Raw genomic sequence first — 19,160 nt, forward strand, 5'->3', positions numbered from 1 at the left:
TCTGGAATAGGCAAGGAAGGAGAAAAAATGATTCCCTCAAGAGCTGGAAAGGTATGGTTTATTTTAAAGAGAATATAGAATTGTGTTACACAGTTCTGCATGTTAAATAATTCAGGTTTTCCCCTAAATGCCTCTTAAAAGCCCACAAAGGGGAAAACAGCTTATTAGGGTAGTTATCATACAGGAGAGTACAAGCCGTCCAAATGAAGATGACATATTCTTATAGCTGCCAAAGCGCCCTATGCTTTGTCTCTTAATTCATAAATCTCTTCCTCTGGATAACATGTGCATACACCAACACAGGATGAAATAAAACTGCTTAAAGCAGCTTTGCTTCAGACAGATCCTTGTTGTGTCTCCTGTTCCCCTACAGCTTACCCTGTTTAATTAAAAACCTCCACAATCTGTCCAGGGATGCTACCCTCCCAGGGATAGAGCCATTTCTTAGGGATGAGCTTGGCCAGCTGCTACCTGGCCTATGTTCAAGTCAAGAGCCAAGAGACTGGTTAACTTAAAAAAACAACAACTAAGGCTGTAGTCCTCAGCTATTTTTTTTTAAAGTGCATCCCACTGAATGTAAAAATAACTAGTCAGTTTAAATAAAAATAATCATCCAATGTTTTCATTTTAAACCTATATTATTACTTCATTAATATAACACCATTATCAGGAAACAATATTTTCCCTAACTTAAGTTGTAATAAAACAGATTATATGTAAAATTGTATTAATTTTCTTAACATAATACTGTAACATCTTTGTTTCTGTGCTCATCTGTATTAATGTGTTTGGTTCAAATTTTAATTATGTGTTTTGTATCTGGCTTTAGACCAGTAAACCACGAAGAGGTTATTTTGGCACTTAATCAGCATGTTAATTAATAAGTAAAAATATTTTTGTAAAAATCACAGGGTTGTATCCAATGCTGCATGCACTGAGTTCCACCCACAAAACTGGACTTAGCCTTCCTCACCTTCCTTTGTGCCCCCTGCCTATTTTGCCTTGGAGGGCCCTCCACCTTCTGGATTTTGAGCGTGTGCTGGGGGCTGCAGGGGAAAAGAAATGAGGGTGATGTTCTGTTGAGTAAGTGGAAATCTGTTAAAATAAAAAAATCCTTCCAGTAGCACCTTTAAGACCAACTAAGTTAGTTCTTGGTATGAGCTTTCGTGTGCAAGCACACTTCTTCAGATACCGGTTGATGGACTTCCATTTCATGCGGCTCAATGTGGTGCCTTCCATGGTTCCAGTTACAGATAGGTAGCCGTGTTGGTCTGCCATAGTCAAAATAAAAAAATCCTTCCAGTAGCACCTTTAAGACCAACTAAGTTAGTTCTTGGTATGAGCTTTCGTGTGCAAGCACACTTCTTCAGATACCACTGTTGTGGAAATCTGTTGTGCAAGTAGAAAAACAGCTTCAAAGACAAGTGTACTAAACAAAAATCTGCCCTTATTCCCTTATGGGGGACACAAGAGCCCTTTAGAGCCCTTTGTAGGTTCTCCATCGGTCGGAGAAAATAACAGAGGCCAAACAGAGAATATTGAGAAGCAAAGCAGCTAGTAAGCCTAATCTTTATTGACTGTTGCAACAGGGTGCTCCCCTCACACGCAGGAAAGGAGGAGGACCCAGAACCAAGGTGTGCCTGCCCTTATATAGATATTTTAAATTCCCTGCCCTGGAGCTCAAGACCACCCCCAGAAACATCATACATACATCACAGAAGGGGTGTAGCTCAAGACCACCTCCCAGATACATCATACCTACATCACAGAAATCTGAGTGCGTTATCTCCTGTCTGGCAGGTTACTTGTTAATAGTCACTTGACTGGATTACCTGGGGAGCCTGGCCAGTCTTTTGTAATGATAAATACTTAGTTCCTGAGCCAGGTCGCCCTGTTCATACACAGACATACCCTTAAGACAGGATAAGAAGTGTGAAGAAGTCTGAAGAAGTGTGCATGCACACGAAAGCTTATACCAAGAACTAACTTAGTTGGTCTTTAAGGTGCTACAGGAAGGAATTTTTTTATTTCGACTATGGCAGACCAACACGGCTACCCATCTGTAACCTTAAGACAGGATTTGTGAACAAAAAGACAATGGGGAGGCTTTTCCATTTTCCTTCGACCTTGCAGAGAAATATTTGAGGTCAATTTGGGAGGCACAAAATGGTTTCAGGACTTTTTCTGTGGGGTTATGAACATTTATTTTATCTATCTATCTATCTCACAACCTTCCATCTTCATTCATAAGCATAAGCACAGGAATATATTAAGTATATACTTCATTCCTTTTCTACCTTTTTATCTTTAGCTAAAGAGTTTCGTTTTAATTCTCTTGTTTGTTTTCAACCATTTGTGTACTCATTGGTTGAAACAAGCCGGTTTTATTATCTATGGTTTGAAGCTGTCTCATTTCAAATAGTAATTAAGATTAATCACTTTAAAGTTTGGATGTAACACAAAACTGTGGTTTATTGAAAATGAAAGACAAAGCTTATAAATTCCACTTCATGGTTGTGCCAGAGGAGAAGAGGGGAAGATGGAGATTGTGAACCTGAGGCTCACCTAGGCACATTCTTGACACAATTAACCATAGTTCAGTGTCATGTCTACAGTCAGACAGTTAAATTCCCACAATGGGAGCTAATCATTAGGATATCTTAGGATATCTCCCACCCCACCATGAAAAGGCAATCTACTTGCATAGCCTGACATGGCTGGACAAATACATTTTAGTGCTTTAAACAAAAATGGTTGTGTGAGGGAAAGAGAACCGCAGCCCTGCAGATTTAAATTTAAGAATGAGCAAACTGGAGTTTTCTGTCTTGACTTAACTAAAACTAGGACTGCAGCCTGGGGAAAGTGGTATATGTAGACACAAGTTGCTATTTGCTGTTATATTTGTGGTGATGCTATCTGCTGAAGCTGTGTTTTTACCTCCACTGTGTTTGTGTACAGTGGTACTTCGGGTTAAGTACTTAATTCGTTCCGGAGATCCATTCTTAACCTAAAACTGTTCTTAACCTGAAGTACCACTTTAGCTAATGGGGCCTTCTGCTGCTGCTGCGCCGCTGGAGCATGATTTCTGTTCTCATCCTGAAGCAAAGTTCTTAACCTGAAGCACTATTTCTGGGTTAGCGGAGTCTGTAACCTGAAGCGTATGTAACCTGAAGCGTATGTAACCCGAGGTACCACTGTATTTGTAAATAAAGCAAATATTACAAAGGTGCTATATGTTTCCAGTACTCCCTAATAAAGGGAAACTATAACCTATAATTCTACTCCTAGAACTTCTGACTACTTGTGAAGGTGGGTCAATCAAATCACAATCAGATCACAGTAGCAGCATACAAATGTCACATTCTTTGATCTTCCAAACAATGATTTTGAAGGATTGGGAAGAAGCCATGTGCACCAAAGTGTTTTAGTATTGAAATATTTCCAAATATATAAACGAAAACAGCTTATCGTCTCCAAGAATAGTTGATATTCAAGTTATGAATACATTTGAACAAATAAAGTACCAATGATACTGTTTCCCCACACCAAATACTCGTTTAGCCTTTATTATGTTATACTTCCCAGTTATTCCAAACCCATTTCCATCTTTCCTCTGAAATAGAAGTGATCAGTATTTTATTCCATTTATTTTGGAAGGTATTCACTGTATTATTTAAAGAAATCAACATATCAATGCTCCCTGGAAGGCCTTTTATTATTTTTTTTATTTTTTTATTTTTAAAAAACATAGTTTATTGCTTTTTCTTAAAAGAGAAAAACATATTGGAATAAAACATCAACCACCCCTACGTAAAGTGCAGAGCCAACAACAAAAGGAAAAGGGAAAAGAATTTGCAGCCATTGAAATTTGTCAGTCTTATTAAATAGGTGTGTCATACAAGAGACTTCCATGTGTTCTTGGTGGTTTGCAACCATGTTCAATGGATGTTGCATACACAATAAAGTCGTACCACATTATGTAGTAGGTAGTGAGTCTTTACTAATTCATATCTCCTTTAAATGTGTCATTAATTTGTCCTTGATGATTAGATCCCATGTCTGTGCAAGCCATACTTCAATTAAATCCACATTAAGTGTCCCCCAGTGCGGTGATTATAGTGGCTGTTAGTAAGTTCATGATACACTTTTTATCTGAGAGGTCCTGAAAGGCCTTTAGTCCTCTATTTAACAAGAGATTTTCTAAAGGGAAAAGTTTTCTTAATGGGCCAGAATTTCTCAACAATGTTCTTACTGAATGCCTGGTTTGTTAATACTGAAACAAAGGAGCCTTAGTGATGTGGTTCCTTTTTTAATTTGCCACATCCTCATACTCTCAACTGTTTCTTGGCTTCACTCTTATACAGTGGTACCTTGGGTTAAGAACTTAATTCGTTCCGGAGATCCGTTCTTAACCTGAAACTGTTCTTAACCTAAGGTACCACTTTAGCTAATGGGGCCTCCCGCTGCCGCTGTGCCACCAGCGTGCAATTTCTGTTCTCATCCTGAAGCAAAGTTCTTAACCAGAGGTACTATTTCTGGGTTAGCGGAATCTGTAACTTGAAGCGTCTGTAACCTGAAGCATCTGTAACCCTATACCACTGTATATGTAATTGTAATACAGTAAGACTGCCACTTGCGTGCATTTAACTTGTGTGCATTCAGCACATGGCAAAAAAATAAAGATATTAAAAGGGGGTGGAAAGTGGGTGGGGTTCTGGGGGAAAGACTTTGGCAAGCCTATCTGCTATTGAACTCAATGGATTTTGGCAATACACAATTTTGCCTTTAGATGCAATCCCTGGAATGTAACCTGTGTGCAAATTGTGGGCCTACTGTAATTCTTGTCCTATGTATCAATGGTTCTTCTCCCCTTTTCATCAGTTCTTGAAGGTCCTTAGCTTTTTACTTGGTCTTTTCCCACTTGTAGCTGTCATCTAGTCTTGTAATAATAGTAATAATTCCCATGCCAATAATCTGCAGCTTTGGTTATTTTCTCCTAATTTATCACACTCTGTTTAATCGCTCTTCCTGCTTGCAGCTGTTTCTCTTGCACGATTTTACATAAACTCAATCTTTCTAAAGCTGCACTTCCTTATCTTTGGCTGTGCTTGTTCTTTTCTTCCCTCTTTCTGTTGCATCTATACCTCTTTTCACCTCCTCCTAGGTTATAACTTATTTTATATTTCCTTATCTTTTCTTCTGCCATTATTGCGTATAATGTTTGAAGTTTTACTATGCTTTTATATGTGCTGTAAGCTGCCCAGAGTGGCCAAGGAAACCCAGCCAGATGGGCAGGGTATTATTATTATTATACCCTAGATCTTATAAACTTCTGAATATCTGCAGCCTTTTCTCATTTCACTTCACCATTATGCTGTTTTTCTATTTTCTAATTTATCCCTACATTTTCATTAAGTGTTCCTGGACTGCTATAATTACCCAAATTAATGACTTTAATGATATTAATCAATGTGTTGTATCTGAGAGACTGACAAAGCTTCTGCCACATATGTCTAATTAATCTTGCTAAAAAATGGAAACACAAAATACAGAATTTAGATTTATGAAGTAAAATGATTCACCAGCCATTATTAGGCATGCTACTGGGTTTACTAAACTAATTATGTGACTCATACCTCCAAGTAAGAATTATTATGGCATCAATGCTAAGCCTACTTACCTGGGTGTAAGCCTTATTAAGTCTAAGGTTAGGATTGTGGTGTAAAAGAGAATGTCTAGCATTTGAATTTCAGGAAGTTTGTGAATGCTAAATATAATTTTGATTTTCAGTTAACTTCCCTTGTCTTTTGTTTGGGATTTCAATACAGAATATTAAATACAGTTGAATAGGTCTATCAGGCAATAACGGAAATATTTACATGGAATAACATTTTTACATATACTATAACATATATTATAGTTATTATAGTTATATTTTTACATATACTATAACTATACTATAACATTATTACATATACCACTTTTAAAATGGTTTAAGTGCAATGTATGGTGTGGATGTGACATTTGTTTCATATTTTCCTATATAGAGTTACTTCATATCTCCTAATCGTATTGTATGTTGGCATTTAGTTGTGGCAGCTGTTTGTAACAGAACTCATCTATGGCAGAATCCAGAACAGATGTCCCAACAAATGCCCACTCCGCTTTATTCCTTCTCTTCACGTTTATTGCTATGCATTTTAATTTTCCTCTAATGAGTCTGTCCCCATTCTTCATTAGTTCTTAGCCATTCTCTTTTTGGGGTCTGCTCTGGAAAATACACAAATTCCGTGAGAAGCAGGTGATCCAAGATGACCATTTGGTGGAACATCTCTGTTTCCCTCCTACCCCCATCATGGCATCATGCCTGCACATTTACCCAGGATGTGCAGGAAGAGCAGTGCCAGTGGTGGCAAGCTAAAATCCATATAAGTTTAATTCTGGATACATATATATGTCCAAAGCAAAACTTCTTAAGTAGTAAAGAAAATAAACAAAAACTGTTGTTTTGTCTTTGCCTTTTGGTGTGATTTTTGTAGCATCTCAGAAAAAAAGCATCAATTTTTAAATCAATCAGTTGATTGTAATCATTATATGTGGTCTGCTGTAAAAAAGATTTATCAAGTGCTACTAGCAGATTAGCTCCTCTTTAAACAGAAGATAACATACACGAGTCAAGTAAACATGGGATTTATTGGATGAGATTGATTGCACAAGGCAAATGAACAAGCAGCTTTTATGGGAGTTGCCAACATGGCCTACCAAAACATTCCCTTTTAAAAATGCTATTATAACTTTACCTTTAGCTCAGCATGAACATTATTGCAGTTAACTTACAATATTTATAATATACAAGTATGTGCACTTTCATAATTATATTGCATTTCACTGTCCAAGTAAGTAATAATTTAACATGTTGAACTTCAAGGACTTAATCCTGATACGTAAATATAGTTCTTAATCAGTATAGGTCTCTCAAAGGTACTAGCAGCCCATACGTATAATGAAATGTCAGGGAAAATTAAATTTGCAGTTAAATTATTGAGCTTACGATAATATGCCCACTTACCTGGGCGTAAGCCCCATTGAATTCACTGATATTTACCTCTGAATAGACAAGCCTAGAATTGCATTACAAAAGAATTTTGCCTGGAATGAGATTATTTTTTGACCCATAGGCTCAGCACTTAACCTTTGAACCTTTTATTGTGACGCTCGCAGAGCCTTCTGTTCTCGCGAGAGTCTCAGGCCCTTGAGGGAGACCGTGGTTCTGAATGAGGCTACACAAACAACACGTTACTCTCGCGAGTTACTAGGCGCGTTTGTGCGAGACGCCTTTCCTCGCGAGATGTGCTTGGCGGACACCCGCCATTTGCACAGCATCCAGCCCGCTTGTGCCGAGATCTCGCGAGAGCCCGTGCGGAGAGCTCTGGGTGTCCCCATATCTCCAGCACGGACCCTCCTCCAAGCAGCAGGACGCGGCGGGCGCCATTTCAGGGAGCAGTCGTTTCTGCTAGAGCCGAGTCCGAATCTCCTCGTTGTGGAACTTCCTCGGCTTTGGCCTTATCCGTAAAATATCTTTTGAGGCCTAGATTTTCCCCATCTCTCTTTCCCGTCGTTGACGGGGTAATTTTGCCGTTGGGGGGCCTACTTCCCCACCGCCCGAAACATCCGGAGCCTGAGGTAGTTGCAGCAGCCGCCCTCCTCACAGACACCTGAGCTAGAAGCGGGACCCCCAGCAGCGCAGGTAACTGCCTCCGTCTCTTTGAAGGCCTCCTTTTTGAGGGGCGACTCGAGGGGCCGCGCGCTTTCCGTAAGGCCCGGAGGAGGCCCTGCTTTTGCGTTGGGCCTTCTAGGTGGCGGGCCAGTCTCGTTCCCTTTCCCCCTGGAAGCGTGCGAGCCCGGCCCGACAGACTCGGTGTTCGGTTTTCTGAGGCACGGTATTCGCCTCTGTTTCGCAACGAGTTGCCAGTGGCTGCGGGGTGGGGGGAGGGTAGGAAGGGGAAGTCGACTGGGACTTGGTTATAAGGAATTGGCTTGTAGTCTTAACACGTCAGTTTTCATGGACCCGATCGACTTTACTTCAGGGTGATCGGACCACTTTCCAAAACACAAGATTTCTAGCCACGTTTTAGTTCATATGTTTTCGTGCCAAGCGCCATAAAACTTTGTGTTGTGTGTTTACGAAAGGTTGATGCCGTGAGCTAATAAGGGCAGTTAATAAAAAGCCTACGTAATACATGCTGGAAGGAGAGTAGGAAGACTTGTTTTCTTTGTGTTCCTCCCTCCCCAAGCATATTGGGAGGAGGAATGAATTCCCCCTTTTCTGCATAGTTTGCAATTTGTTTAATTACAAAAGCATGAAAAGCGTGCAAGTTTAAGAGTTAGAATCCTATCAGGATAAATGGATTCATTTTAAGTTAAGTTTTCCATTTTATCATTCTCAAATTATTAAACCATCAGTTGGCAACCAAACAGAACCTTTATATTGAATATGATCATAATTTTTGTTATGTAGTTTATGCCTCTTCAAACCACACCTGCAATTTCATATGCCAATACTGAACATTGGTGTACTCAAAGTAGACCTACTGAAATAATGAGACTTATTTGAGAATGAGTAACATATATTCTCCATAGACATGCCCCTGGACTGGTACAAGCCCATTGCATTGGGCTTGAGCAGTTATTTGGATTCTGGTCTGAAAGTCCACACTTCACACAAGCAAGGGATGAAGCAGATTGTTTCTAATGTTCAGTGAAAAGTAAATAGCTATGCTATTGTTAGGATAGCCACACTTACTCATAATTTTCCATAAGCATGTAAAGTCATTATTGTGACACGTTTATAATGCTTGACATCATCGTTCACCCTTCTACACAGAAAACAGACATTTGACTGCTTTTTTGATAGAGGGTCTTGGATTCAGTTTTAAGGGACTGAAACCGTTGACTTTAACAAGCTTATATTATGTTTCCATTTTCAATAGGATTATTTGTTTTGAAAAAGTTATGCTTAATGTAGCAAATTTTAGACAATGTCAAAATGTGTCTCAATAAAAATGTGAAATGCTAGAAAATTGCAGCGTTCTTTAAAAGTTGAATATCTTGAATTACTTGTGTAATCGGTTTCTTAACCCTTAATTATACAACAATTTTGGCATACCTGCCCTAAGTTAATATGGATACCTGTATGTCCAACTTGTACAATCGGACAGTAATATTTTGCATCTTGTGGCTATCCAAAATCTCTTTAGCAAATTTAAATTATTTTATATCATATTTCAGTCTTCCAAAAGGGCCCCCAAGAACAGCTATGTTTGAACAATGAGCTATACTCACTAACAATCATTAACTTTGCCTAACCTTTGGGCAGTATTATTCCTGTACTGTATTGGTGTTAATGTAATGGGAGGCAGAGAGAGAATGTAAGTTCTTGGCTTAATTAAGATTTCACCAGGTATTTTCAGCTCCTGTTCTTAGTTACCTGCCTCCACTATTTCAGGTTTGTCTAATAGTTTAGTTTGTGGTTTGGCTTTGTTAAATTATAGTAAAAGATCGGTCAGAGTTAGGTCTTTGAGTTTCGTGCATTTTTCAAATTTAAACTGGGATAGAATAAATTTTGGCCAAGCTGTTTTTTGCTTACAAATAATTTCCCTTGCGCCAGCATGTTTTTTGCTTCTGGGGATTTTCTCATGTTTCTGAGTTTGCTTTACAGAGAAGAAATTGGTGTACAGTATCTTAAAATTTATGTTATTTGTTCTACATTGGGTATTTCTGGCATGGCATTACCATTTTACTTACTGGCACATCATCTTTAATAAATGCAAACTTGAAAGACACTTTTCCCAAATGCATCCAACTCCACACATGCTAAGCAAAATACATACCTGTTGGAAATCAGAAGTAATTCAAAGCAGATAAGCTTGCCCTAACATCACTGTACACATTAGTTAGTACTCGCCACTATTTTTAACTTCACTAGCTATCAACACAGTGTTGTATTCTCTGAACTCTCACACTTAAGCAGTGGAACTTCCTCTCCCTTTCTTTCTCACGTGCCCTTCAGATTTGCTCTGAGGGCTCCCCAACAGTGTTTGAAATACCCCTGGCACGTTTTGCGACTGGCATGGGTCCAATTGTGACCATATGGAGATCTCTGGATGCCAGGCTGCCAACTGACATCTCCATCTGGCTGGCCCCTCCAGCTTTCTTTACTAGGTATGCAGAAGAGCTTTTTGCATTTATATCTCACCCTTTTCTCCAAGGAGTACATGGTTCACCCCTCTTCAGTTAATCCTTATAACAACCCTGTAAGGTAGGTTAAGAGGCTGTGATTTGCCCAAGGTCACCCAGTGAGCTTCATGACGAGTGGGGATTTGAACCCTCATTTCCCGGATCCTAGTCCAACACTCTAACAAGTACACAACACTGGCTTCCTAGAGTGCTTCTGCTTTGGGGCAGCTATATAAATTAAGCAGGTAAATAAATATGGGGAAAGCAAAATATCCCTTAGGGAAGCATCTGAAATACTTTCCTTGAAGCTTCAGTTGTTTTATTCTGGACTATTTTATTTGATGTTTTAATGTGCTGTAAATCACTTTGAGATTTTTTTCTTTAAAATATAAAGCAGTACAGAAGTGAAATGAATAAAAAGTAACAAAAATAATAAAATTCACTGCAGGAAAAAAGGTACCTAGACATTCCTATGTGGAGACCATAACCCAGGTTTAAGATGGCATTTGGTGATTAGTTTACATTTCTGAGTTTCTAATGCTTCCCCCCCACCTTCTGAAGGAGATTTGGGGGTCTGCATGTGTGAACAGGAGAGGGAGCAGTTTTGTTGCACAAGTGGGAGTAATTACGTGAGTGCAATTATGTTGCTTTCAACACTCTTTGAAACCCCTAAAACAATATTACTGTGCTGTATAAAAGCAGTCATAAAAAAAGTTCAGTGTTAGAAATTGAGATATGAAAGCTAGGAGCTAAATGCCAAATTAAACCTAGGTTATGAGTGCAGCTACAAAATGTTGAATCACACTTTTTAAATAACAAGAATACAAAGCTGAAAATGAACTGCAGCTAAAATATTATGTTCATTTTTCACATGGTCTAGTCCTTCCCCTGCCCACCCCCTAATATTCTTAAGAGGGTCTTTTCTCCATTCTTCAGAGAGTAGCTTAGAGTAGTCTACCCATAATCCTTATTATAACAAGCTCAGGATTGCTGATATCTTGCAATTGGGGAATCTGCAACAGCTGATTCCATACGAAATATTTTCTGGGATAGTTTAACTAATCTGTTCCGAATTTTTGACCCAAGGAGTCAATGATTCATGGCAGATTTCAGGTGATGGGAAATCATCAGATTCGTGAGGAACTTCTAATCTGAAGCTCTATTGAGCTTTTTTTCACCACAGGGATGTTTCTCCCACACCCTGGAGGTAAGGCAACAACACAAAATGGCTTCCCTTTTATAATTCTGCATAGCTGTATTCACTGTTGATTTTAGGGAAATGTTTTCCATCAGTCAACTTTAACCTTGAGCAAACAGCATTTACAGTAACAAAATGCTCAACCAAAAATGTTAGAGCATTCCAGGGACAGTTTTATGGGAGGGTATATGCATATATACATTTTCAAGAGTTCATTTTTCAAAATGTGGTTAAACAATTGGAATTTCTAGATTATTGTTATGTGTTACATTGAATTGATAATTGAATTGGTTCCAAAAGTTTGATATTAGTGCATATCTGGTTTAACAAGAGTATGTTGCTTGTTTTGCTTTCAGCAGTTGCTTGGAGCCTGCAGCATCTGTGTTCTTGCCCATTGACAAAGTCTGGGCTCTCCATGATAGAGAAATTGAGAGAGAGAAACTGTAACCTGAGCTGAATATCACATTTATTTTAAGAAATCTTTACCTCTGTTAGTCAGAAAGCCAACAGAGAATTATAATAGTTTGTTGTCTTTGAAAGTCAAATGACTTGGTGAGGGGTTTTCAGCAAATTATTATCTTAATTACACAGGTATTACTGGAGTAATAAAACCTATTATGGCTATTTGGAGAAGGGATATTTTAGTATGTTTTATTAGCAAATATGCTTCTGTTTATGTATGTTGGGTAGGTATTTACAAAAGTAATTTACAAACATGGGAACCGGGTTTACTTTTTCTCTGGATAATAGGAAAACTGCGTAGTTTTGTGTTTGGCTGAATGTGTTACATGCTTCCAGAGACGGTGACTTTTTGCAGGCATAATGCTGAAGCCGTGCTTTAGTGTTACAGGATTAAGCCTAGCCTCTCTTTTGAGCTCACACACTTCCCTCTCCTCCAGCATAGCTACACCTAGGAGATTATAAATTATCACTTGGAATTTTAGCTGAACTACAGTTTAGCATGTTTGAACCCTAACCTCTGGTAAATCTTCTCTATAGTTAATGAAAGCCAGCCTGCTATGGTTTAAGGTTGGCTTGTTTCCATTAGCCATAGTTAAAATTAATCACAGTTGGTCCAGAGTTTGGTAAAACAAAAGCTAATGTTAATCAAAAATGGAAATGAACGCTTGTGGACACTGGTACCTTTCATTTGCACTAGAGGAAGAAGAAAGGGTGTAAAAAGTAGGGAGAAGCTTGGTTCATTCACTTTAACAGTGTTATGTCAAAACTGACCTAGAGTTTCAAGAATGTTCAGAATATAAAACTATGAATCATTTGGAAGTGTGGACTGATGCAACTTTTGTCACCATCAGAATCATCAAGCTCTTAATTTTTGAACTAGTCTGGATTAGTACATGCTTGACTAAAGGAACTTTTTCCTCTTTCTAGGTGTTGTGAAAAATGGCTGATGATATTGATATTGAAGCAATGCTTGAAGCTCCTTATAAGAAGGTGAGAAAATATGCTAATAAGGGCTTTATCACTATTCATTTAGCATTATTCATGAAACTACTGCTGAACTGTAAACTAACATCCCCGGAGCCCTCATGATTTATCTTATTGGACGTGCGTTACGTGTATCTTACGAGTAACTATATGCTGTTAATGTAATTATATTGTGCAGTAGTTTCACTTCAGCGTGATGAATAAATGCCCATCTATCTCTCTTTGTAGACTTGCCTAACGATATCTCACCTCTACTCCCATGAATTCACCTTTGATTCCAGTGTGAACTGTCAATCATAAGGTAGTAATTGAGTGACGTATCGCTGTACCGTGGTCCCCCTAGGTAAAAACAAAAAAACAAACAAACGGAAAACACTCCTAAAAACTACCAGCTCAATTTTGGATTAGCAACAAGGTGAATGCAGTGGTTTGAGCAAATAGCAGGGTTCCAAGAATAATCTCTTCCCCAAGTTCATGGCAAGCAAATACTTAGACTGCTTAATGGAAGAAGAATGACCTCTTTTTTTAAAAAAAAGATAGACGGGTGATTAATCTTTAACAGGACAGGAGGCAATTAACTGTTGTGCGAAAGACCTTTCCAAAAATTCTTGGATCCCTGAATAGTTCACATTTTAGTATTAGTAAAACAAAATATTGTTGCAGTCTACCGTTCGTTGTGACAGAGTACTCTTCTATTTATTTAATTTAGCAACTTTGATATAATTTTCTACATTTCTGAATATTTAATACCTAGCTTCTAGATCTAAACAGGCAGCAAATGTATTTAGTTTTTCACTGGATATTGGTGAAACTGTTAAATTATGCATGCAGTAGCACTGGCTTCACAAATCTATATAGACAAAAAATTAAGTAATGTAGCAGTTGAACTCATGGTGTAACTGGTGTGATAACTACAATAAACATAACAGCAACTATTAGTTCATTTTGAAGTATGTTTAGTACAGCTATGCGGTATGAGTTTTGAACAAGTGTTTGTAACCTTTTAAATTTTCATGTTTAGTTTTATGTAATATTTATTAGCTATGTAACATTTTGAAACAAATCATAATTTGTAATGTTAAGAATCTTGTGTGCTAGTTTAACATGGATATTTTCCATGTAAACAGGTATGGAAATAGGGAATATTTAGGCTGGACTGGTTGGATTATTGATGACTGACTTGGGAGTCGACGTTACTAAAGCAGTGTGAATCCCTGTTTGCTTCAGGGCGAGATGTGTGACAGAGGTGGCATCAAGCTCTTACAGTCCCAACCCTCCAACGAAAATGGGCGAAGATCTCAGGACTGGCATCGGTCACAGGAAATCGATAGTGGCTGGCTGCTAGCATGGCCACTTGGGGCTTAGGCAGAGATATAGCCTTGGTACTGGTCAAAGGGATTATAGTACATGAAAATGTTTTAAACGTGAAATTTCTTTTTACATTTTATTTATTTAACCACTTGAGTGCTGAAAACTTCAGGATAACTTTAAAGTCACGTAAGGAAGCTTGTACGATTTAAATATATTTTTTAATAGTAATTCTTGTATTTGTAATTGTATGACTTAACTATAAGCAACAAAGTGGTTAAACAAGTCTACATTAACTAGTAGCACTCCATATTAAATGTAAAATAATTTTAGTATTAAAATTTTTGTTTTGTATTTTCTTATCCCTATTCCCATTACCCTTTTGACCACTTGAAATGTTTCCACTTCGTCCTCACGATGTTCTTCTATCAACCCTGCTTAGGATGAGAACAAATTGAGCAGTGCCAATGGCCATGAAGAGCGCAGCAAGAAGTAAGTATCCATTGGTATTACTGAATTTGTCGTTATTCCTAGGAAACATTCTTGGTAGCCAGGCCCTCTTCCCTCAGTAATATTAGTGTTCTTCAGTTTTTAAGCAAACAGAATATTTTACTCCCAACGTAAACTTTTGAAAGAGACAACTGGAATCCTTGTTCAATTCCAAAAATTTCTGCCGGGTCATCTTTCAAAAGAAATTAAATACAGCTAAATATATAGTCTATGACAGATACATAATTTTAGATTTTTGTAACAGTTTACCTAACTTTAAAAAAAACAGTTAAAAGGTACATTAAAAGACTGATGGCATAATATGTCTGCTCAGAAGTAAGTTCCATTGCGTTCATTGGTGCTTATTTCCAGATAAGTGGACATGGGATTAGCCCAAGTGAATCTGGTATGAACTTTTTAAGGCAAATTTCCAAATGGAATAAATTTGACTGTGGAATCTTGGGTCACAAGAACTTGTATTGTTGAAGCACCTTGGAACTACTTTAGGCTAGCATACCTATCTTTCTGGAATGTTGAGAAGTATGTGTGGGTTGGTTTAAGGTGACTTTTGAGCTAATTCAGTAAGGTTGAAGTCACCACAGAACAGTCTTTGCCTCGAGTTCCAGCCAGTCATGCCTCATAGTGGCAGGACAAAAGAACAGTGTTTGGCAGTATCTTGATAAGCTATTTGGAAACACAGTGAGAGTTGCTGGTTTCCACTAGTTTCTTTCCTCTTCTAGAAAATGGAAGCAAAATATTTTAATATAACAGAGAGGGCTAATGAAACAGAACTGGAATAGTTCTAAAAACTAAATTAAATAGTTTTCCAGTGAGATGATCTGCTTCTTTTAAATAAAAGGGAATCTTGGGGTCAACTTGCATATCCTTTCTTTAAATATCTCCAGGAAAAAAACAGTCAATTTCTGAGGCATCAGTTCCTTTGTTTAGCAATGGTTAGCTGAGAAAACAAACAAACAAAATACCACTTTAAGCAAAACTGCCTTTGCATAGGGCTGTGCTTTTCTAAGCAATAAAAACTCAAATGCTAGTCTTTTACTGTGGTGGAAAACAGAATCATTTCCCCACTCCCTGCTGAACAGATCCTTTTTGGATAGTGGTTTGTTTCATTAATATCAACAGTGACTAAACGTTTACTTAAACTTACTGCTGAGAGACGAGAGAGCACAAGAGACTGAACTTTGTTCTTAAAAAGAATATGTTTCTTCCCAGAGCTATCCCATCAAAAAACCACTACTGGAAAAGTACAGTCTACTCTTGCCTTCTGAGAGCATGTCTTTGCTACCTGTGCAGAATGTGGCCCTTCTTGTGGAAATGAGAGGAGTAAACTAATGTTTAAAAATGTGCACAATATAGAAATAAGACTCATCTTCCTAAATTACACTTGGGGAGTATCTGAGGTAGATTGCCTTGTTCATGTAAAGACAGCTTGTATTGGGAAGGTAGATAGCTCCTTTCTCTTTGCGGTATTTGATAGTGGAAGTAACTGGAAACTTCTAATTTCCTTTCCCTGGTGGTTTTACTTTTATAAAGTGGAACACAGTACATAGAAGAAGGAGTCATGCTGTATTCTCTCTTATCCAAATGTAATGGTGTTAGAAGGAAACCAGCTTCTCTACCAGCCTTGTTGGCCATTTTTTCAGTGGATGGTGTCCAGTGGTGACTATCAGCTGTTGAAAGGTTATTTTTAATTATTTCTGCTCCCCCAACCTTCTGGAGCAGATTTAGATAGTATGTGGGGAACCTTAGGGGGAATGGGAGATTAATAAAACTTTTCTCTCCCTTCCATTGACAGATTCCCTTTTGTCTGCTGACAGTCTCCACTGGATACCACCCAAAGTGAAAATTTAAATACCCTGAATAATACTATTGTGGGCTTCCTGACTTGCTTTTATTAGAGAAAAACCCCTGTTTGTTCATATCTTAAGACTGCAAGCCACAATAATAGGTTGACGGTGTTGTATGAAAAGTTAATAATGTCATAGGTCAGTGGGATAAGAAAGAGGATTTACTCTCAAAAATGATGTTGTTGTTTTTTTTACAAAAGCTCACAGTAAGTTACTTTTCAGAACCTTTTAAATTCCTTTGTAGTAGTTTACTTGAGGAAATATGCGTTAATATTTCATTAAAGCCTTTTGGACCCTTTGCTGTACTAACTTAACTGCAAGGCAGCCTGAAACTCATGGTCTTACAACCACAGCAGGCAACAAAAAACTGGCTGGACAGTCTCCTTTTTATTAAATGTTATCTTGGTGGGAAGATGTTAACTTAGCTTTTTATTGCTTGTCCTAGGTGTTGAGGAATGTTCTGCCGTCTCCTGTCACCCTCAAGAATTTACAAGAGACTTTGTTCTGTCAGCCATTGGGTGAACAGGGAAAAAGTGCTAAACGTTTTTGTTTTTTTAATGTAGTTTTATGTAGCCTCACTGATCTCATGGGCTAAATCTGGGATGGGGAACCTGTGGCCCTTCAGATGTTGCTGGACTACACCTTCCATCCCTGACAATAGGCCATGCCAAGAGGGTAAGAGGTTCCCCATCCCTGAGCTAAACTTTTATGGACATGGACAATTTCATGAAGCTTTTTTCCTGTCTGGGTGCATTAAAAGGTGTAGACTTCATACCCTGTTGGTTTGTTCAGGGCTTTAAAATCCTGACCTTTTGCTTAATTCATAGCTAAAAAGGCCCAAAATGATGGGAAATGATCTACAATATAACAAAGTGATTAGTGAAAGCATTATGCCAAAAAAAGTTTATTTAAATTAATTTAAGAGAATTTCTTGCCCACCTAGCAGTTCGAAAGCATGCAGTGCAAGTAGATAAATAGGTAACGCACCAGCGGGAAGGTAAACGCCATTTCCGTGTGCTGCTCTGGTTCACCCAAACCGGCTTAGTCATGCTGGCCACATGACCCGGAAGCTGTCTGTGGACAAACGCCGGCTCCCTTGGCCTATAGAGCAAGATGAGCGCACAACCCCAGAGTTGTCTGCGACTGGACCTAACAGTCATGGGTAACTTTACCTAACATACAACATTATTAAAGCCACAGTAGCCAAAAGACAGAAATCTCATGTAGGTTCTACATTTATGGATAGAGTTGTCTAAACAGAAATGCTTTAAGCAGGCACAGAGGAATACAACGAAGGAACCTGTCAGGCCTGGAGTTCCAAACTGTAGGTGCTGCCACTAAAAGATTGATTACTACAAGTGTGGAATGAGTATTACGTGGCACCTGTAACAGTGCCAGTTCTGCAGATTGAAGCAATTGAGTGGGTATATATGGGGTAAGATCCTAAAAGTGAAGAATGGATGGTGCAAAACATTCAATATGCATAAAACAACACAGATTTTGTTTATACCAAAACCTCAGTTGCCTATAATGTTCTGATGAACAGTTAGCCATTTACCATATGCAAAAAGGATACATTTTAGTATAAACTAAGCAAAAACTAACGGCAACAAATACAATTTGGATTAAGGTTAATTTTCTGGGCGGGTGACTAATAAACATGTTATTTACCTATTGATACCAGTCTTTTCAGTTTCTTGCAGATGTGTGCTGTAATTTAACTTGAAGCAAAATAGAATCGTAGCAAATGCACAAGCTTTTACAGTCATGATGACTGCATGTATTTTATTAGGAAAACAGCATTATTTGGTTTTATGTAGGGTGGAAAAAGTTCCAGAGCTTTTCTTTCATTATGGATATCAATTGCAAATACAATATTAGGCATGCTTGGCAGTTTCAGAATTTTTGCCTTTTGTTTACTAAATACAAGTAAAATAAACATGATTAGATGACTCTCTAGGGCAGGTGTTGAGGAACCTTTTTGGCTCCGTGAGCTAGATTTTTATCAGAAGCCACCAACCCATCAACCACCTGATGTCACAATGATGCAAAGTGCTTTAAAGTCCCAAAGGTGCAGCTAAAATTAAAAAGTGTTTTCCTACATTCTGGGAAGGCTAAACCCCAGGAAGCGGTTTCTGCTAAAACAAATCCCCCGCTCTGTTTTATCAGGGAGTTCCATGCAGAACCCTTCCAGAATCAGGAATGCGCCCCCCCCCCCCTTTTCGGCTCACAAGTAGGGGTTAAATCTTGCTGCTTTGGCTGTAGACTCATTCCTTGCTCGGAACAGGAATGTGTTAAATCAACCCCATCCTCAAGCCCATTAGATGACATCACAACTATTGTCAGCTGATAGGCGGGCAGTGTGGTTTCAGGAAAATGACCTCATGGACCAACTTGAACCTCCTGACAGGACAAGATTGGCCCACAGGCTAGATTGTCCACCACCCATGCTCCTGGGCATAAAAAATTTTTCTGGTGCAAATGGAAAATTAACCTATGCATATTACCCTAGTTTTCCAGAAAACCTTTGTCACTGTGTGCACTACTGCTTACGTTAAATACATTAATCATTTGTTGCAATTTATAACACCTTATTCTCTAAGGAGCTCAAGATGGTG

The 19,160-nt window shown here is 38.4% G+C and overlaps 2 protein-coding genes across 8 annotated transcripts in view; one reads left to right on the forward strand and one right to left on the reverse strand.

Annotated features, from left to right (window-relative positions):
- LOC308479626 (rho GTPase-activating protein 39-like) overlaps positions 1–7,191 on the reverse strand; it is a 101,275-nt gene extending 94,084 nt beyond the window's left edge. For 2 of the 3 annotated variants that reach the window (XM_081010370.1, XM_081010368.1), the window contains exons 1-2: positions 7,106–7,191; positions 974–1,046 (exon numbers count right to left, since the gene is read on the reverse strand). In XM_081010370.1, coding sequence (XP_080866496.1) covers positions 974–1,046; positions 7,106–7,176 — 144 coding nt within the window. In that variant the 5' untranslated portion in view covers positions 7,177–7,191. The other variant, XM_081010369.1, reaches the window with a different exon arrangement.
- Positions 7,192–7,441: 250 nt separating this feature from the next.
- The window catches only part of RBM39 (RNA binding motif protein 39), a 32,247-nt gene continuing 20,528 nt past the window's right edge, over positions 7,442–19,160 (forward strand). The window contains exons 1-5 of one of the 5 annotated variants that reach the window (XM_081010381.1): positions 7,443–7,747; positions 12,824–12,886; positions 13,109–13,181; positions 14,108–14,262; positions 14,631–14,680. In XM_081010381.1, the coding sequence (XP_080866507.1) occupies positions 14,227–14,262; positions 14,631–14,680 (86 nt within the window). In that variant the 5' untranslated portion in view covers positions 7,443–7,747; positions 12,824–12,886; positions 13,109–13,181; positions 14,108–14,226. Of the gene's footprint in view, positions 7,748–12,823; positions 12,887–13,108; positions 14,263–14,630; positions 14,681–17,105; positions 17,218–19,160 lie in introns of those variants that run through there. The other 4 variants (XM_081010382.1, XM_081010380.1, XM_081010379.1 and 1 more) reach the window with 4 other exon arrangements.

Source organism: Podarcis pityusensis (assembly GCF_964106645.2).
Source record: "Podarcis pityusensis genome assembly, chromosome: 6".
Lineage (NCBI taxonomy): Eukaryota > Metazoa > Chordata > Lepidosauria > Squamata > Lacertidae > Podarcis > Podarcis pityusensis.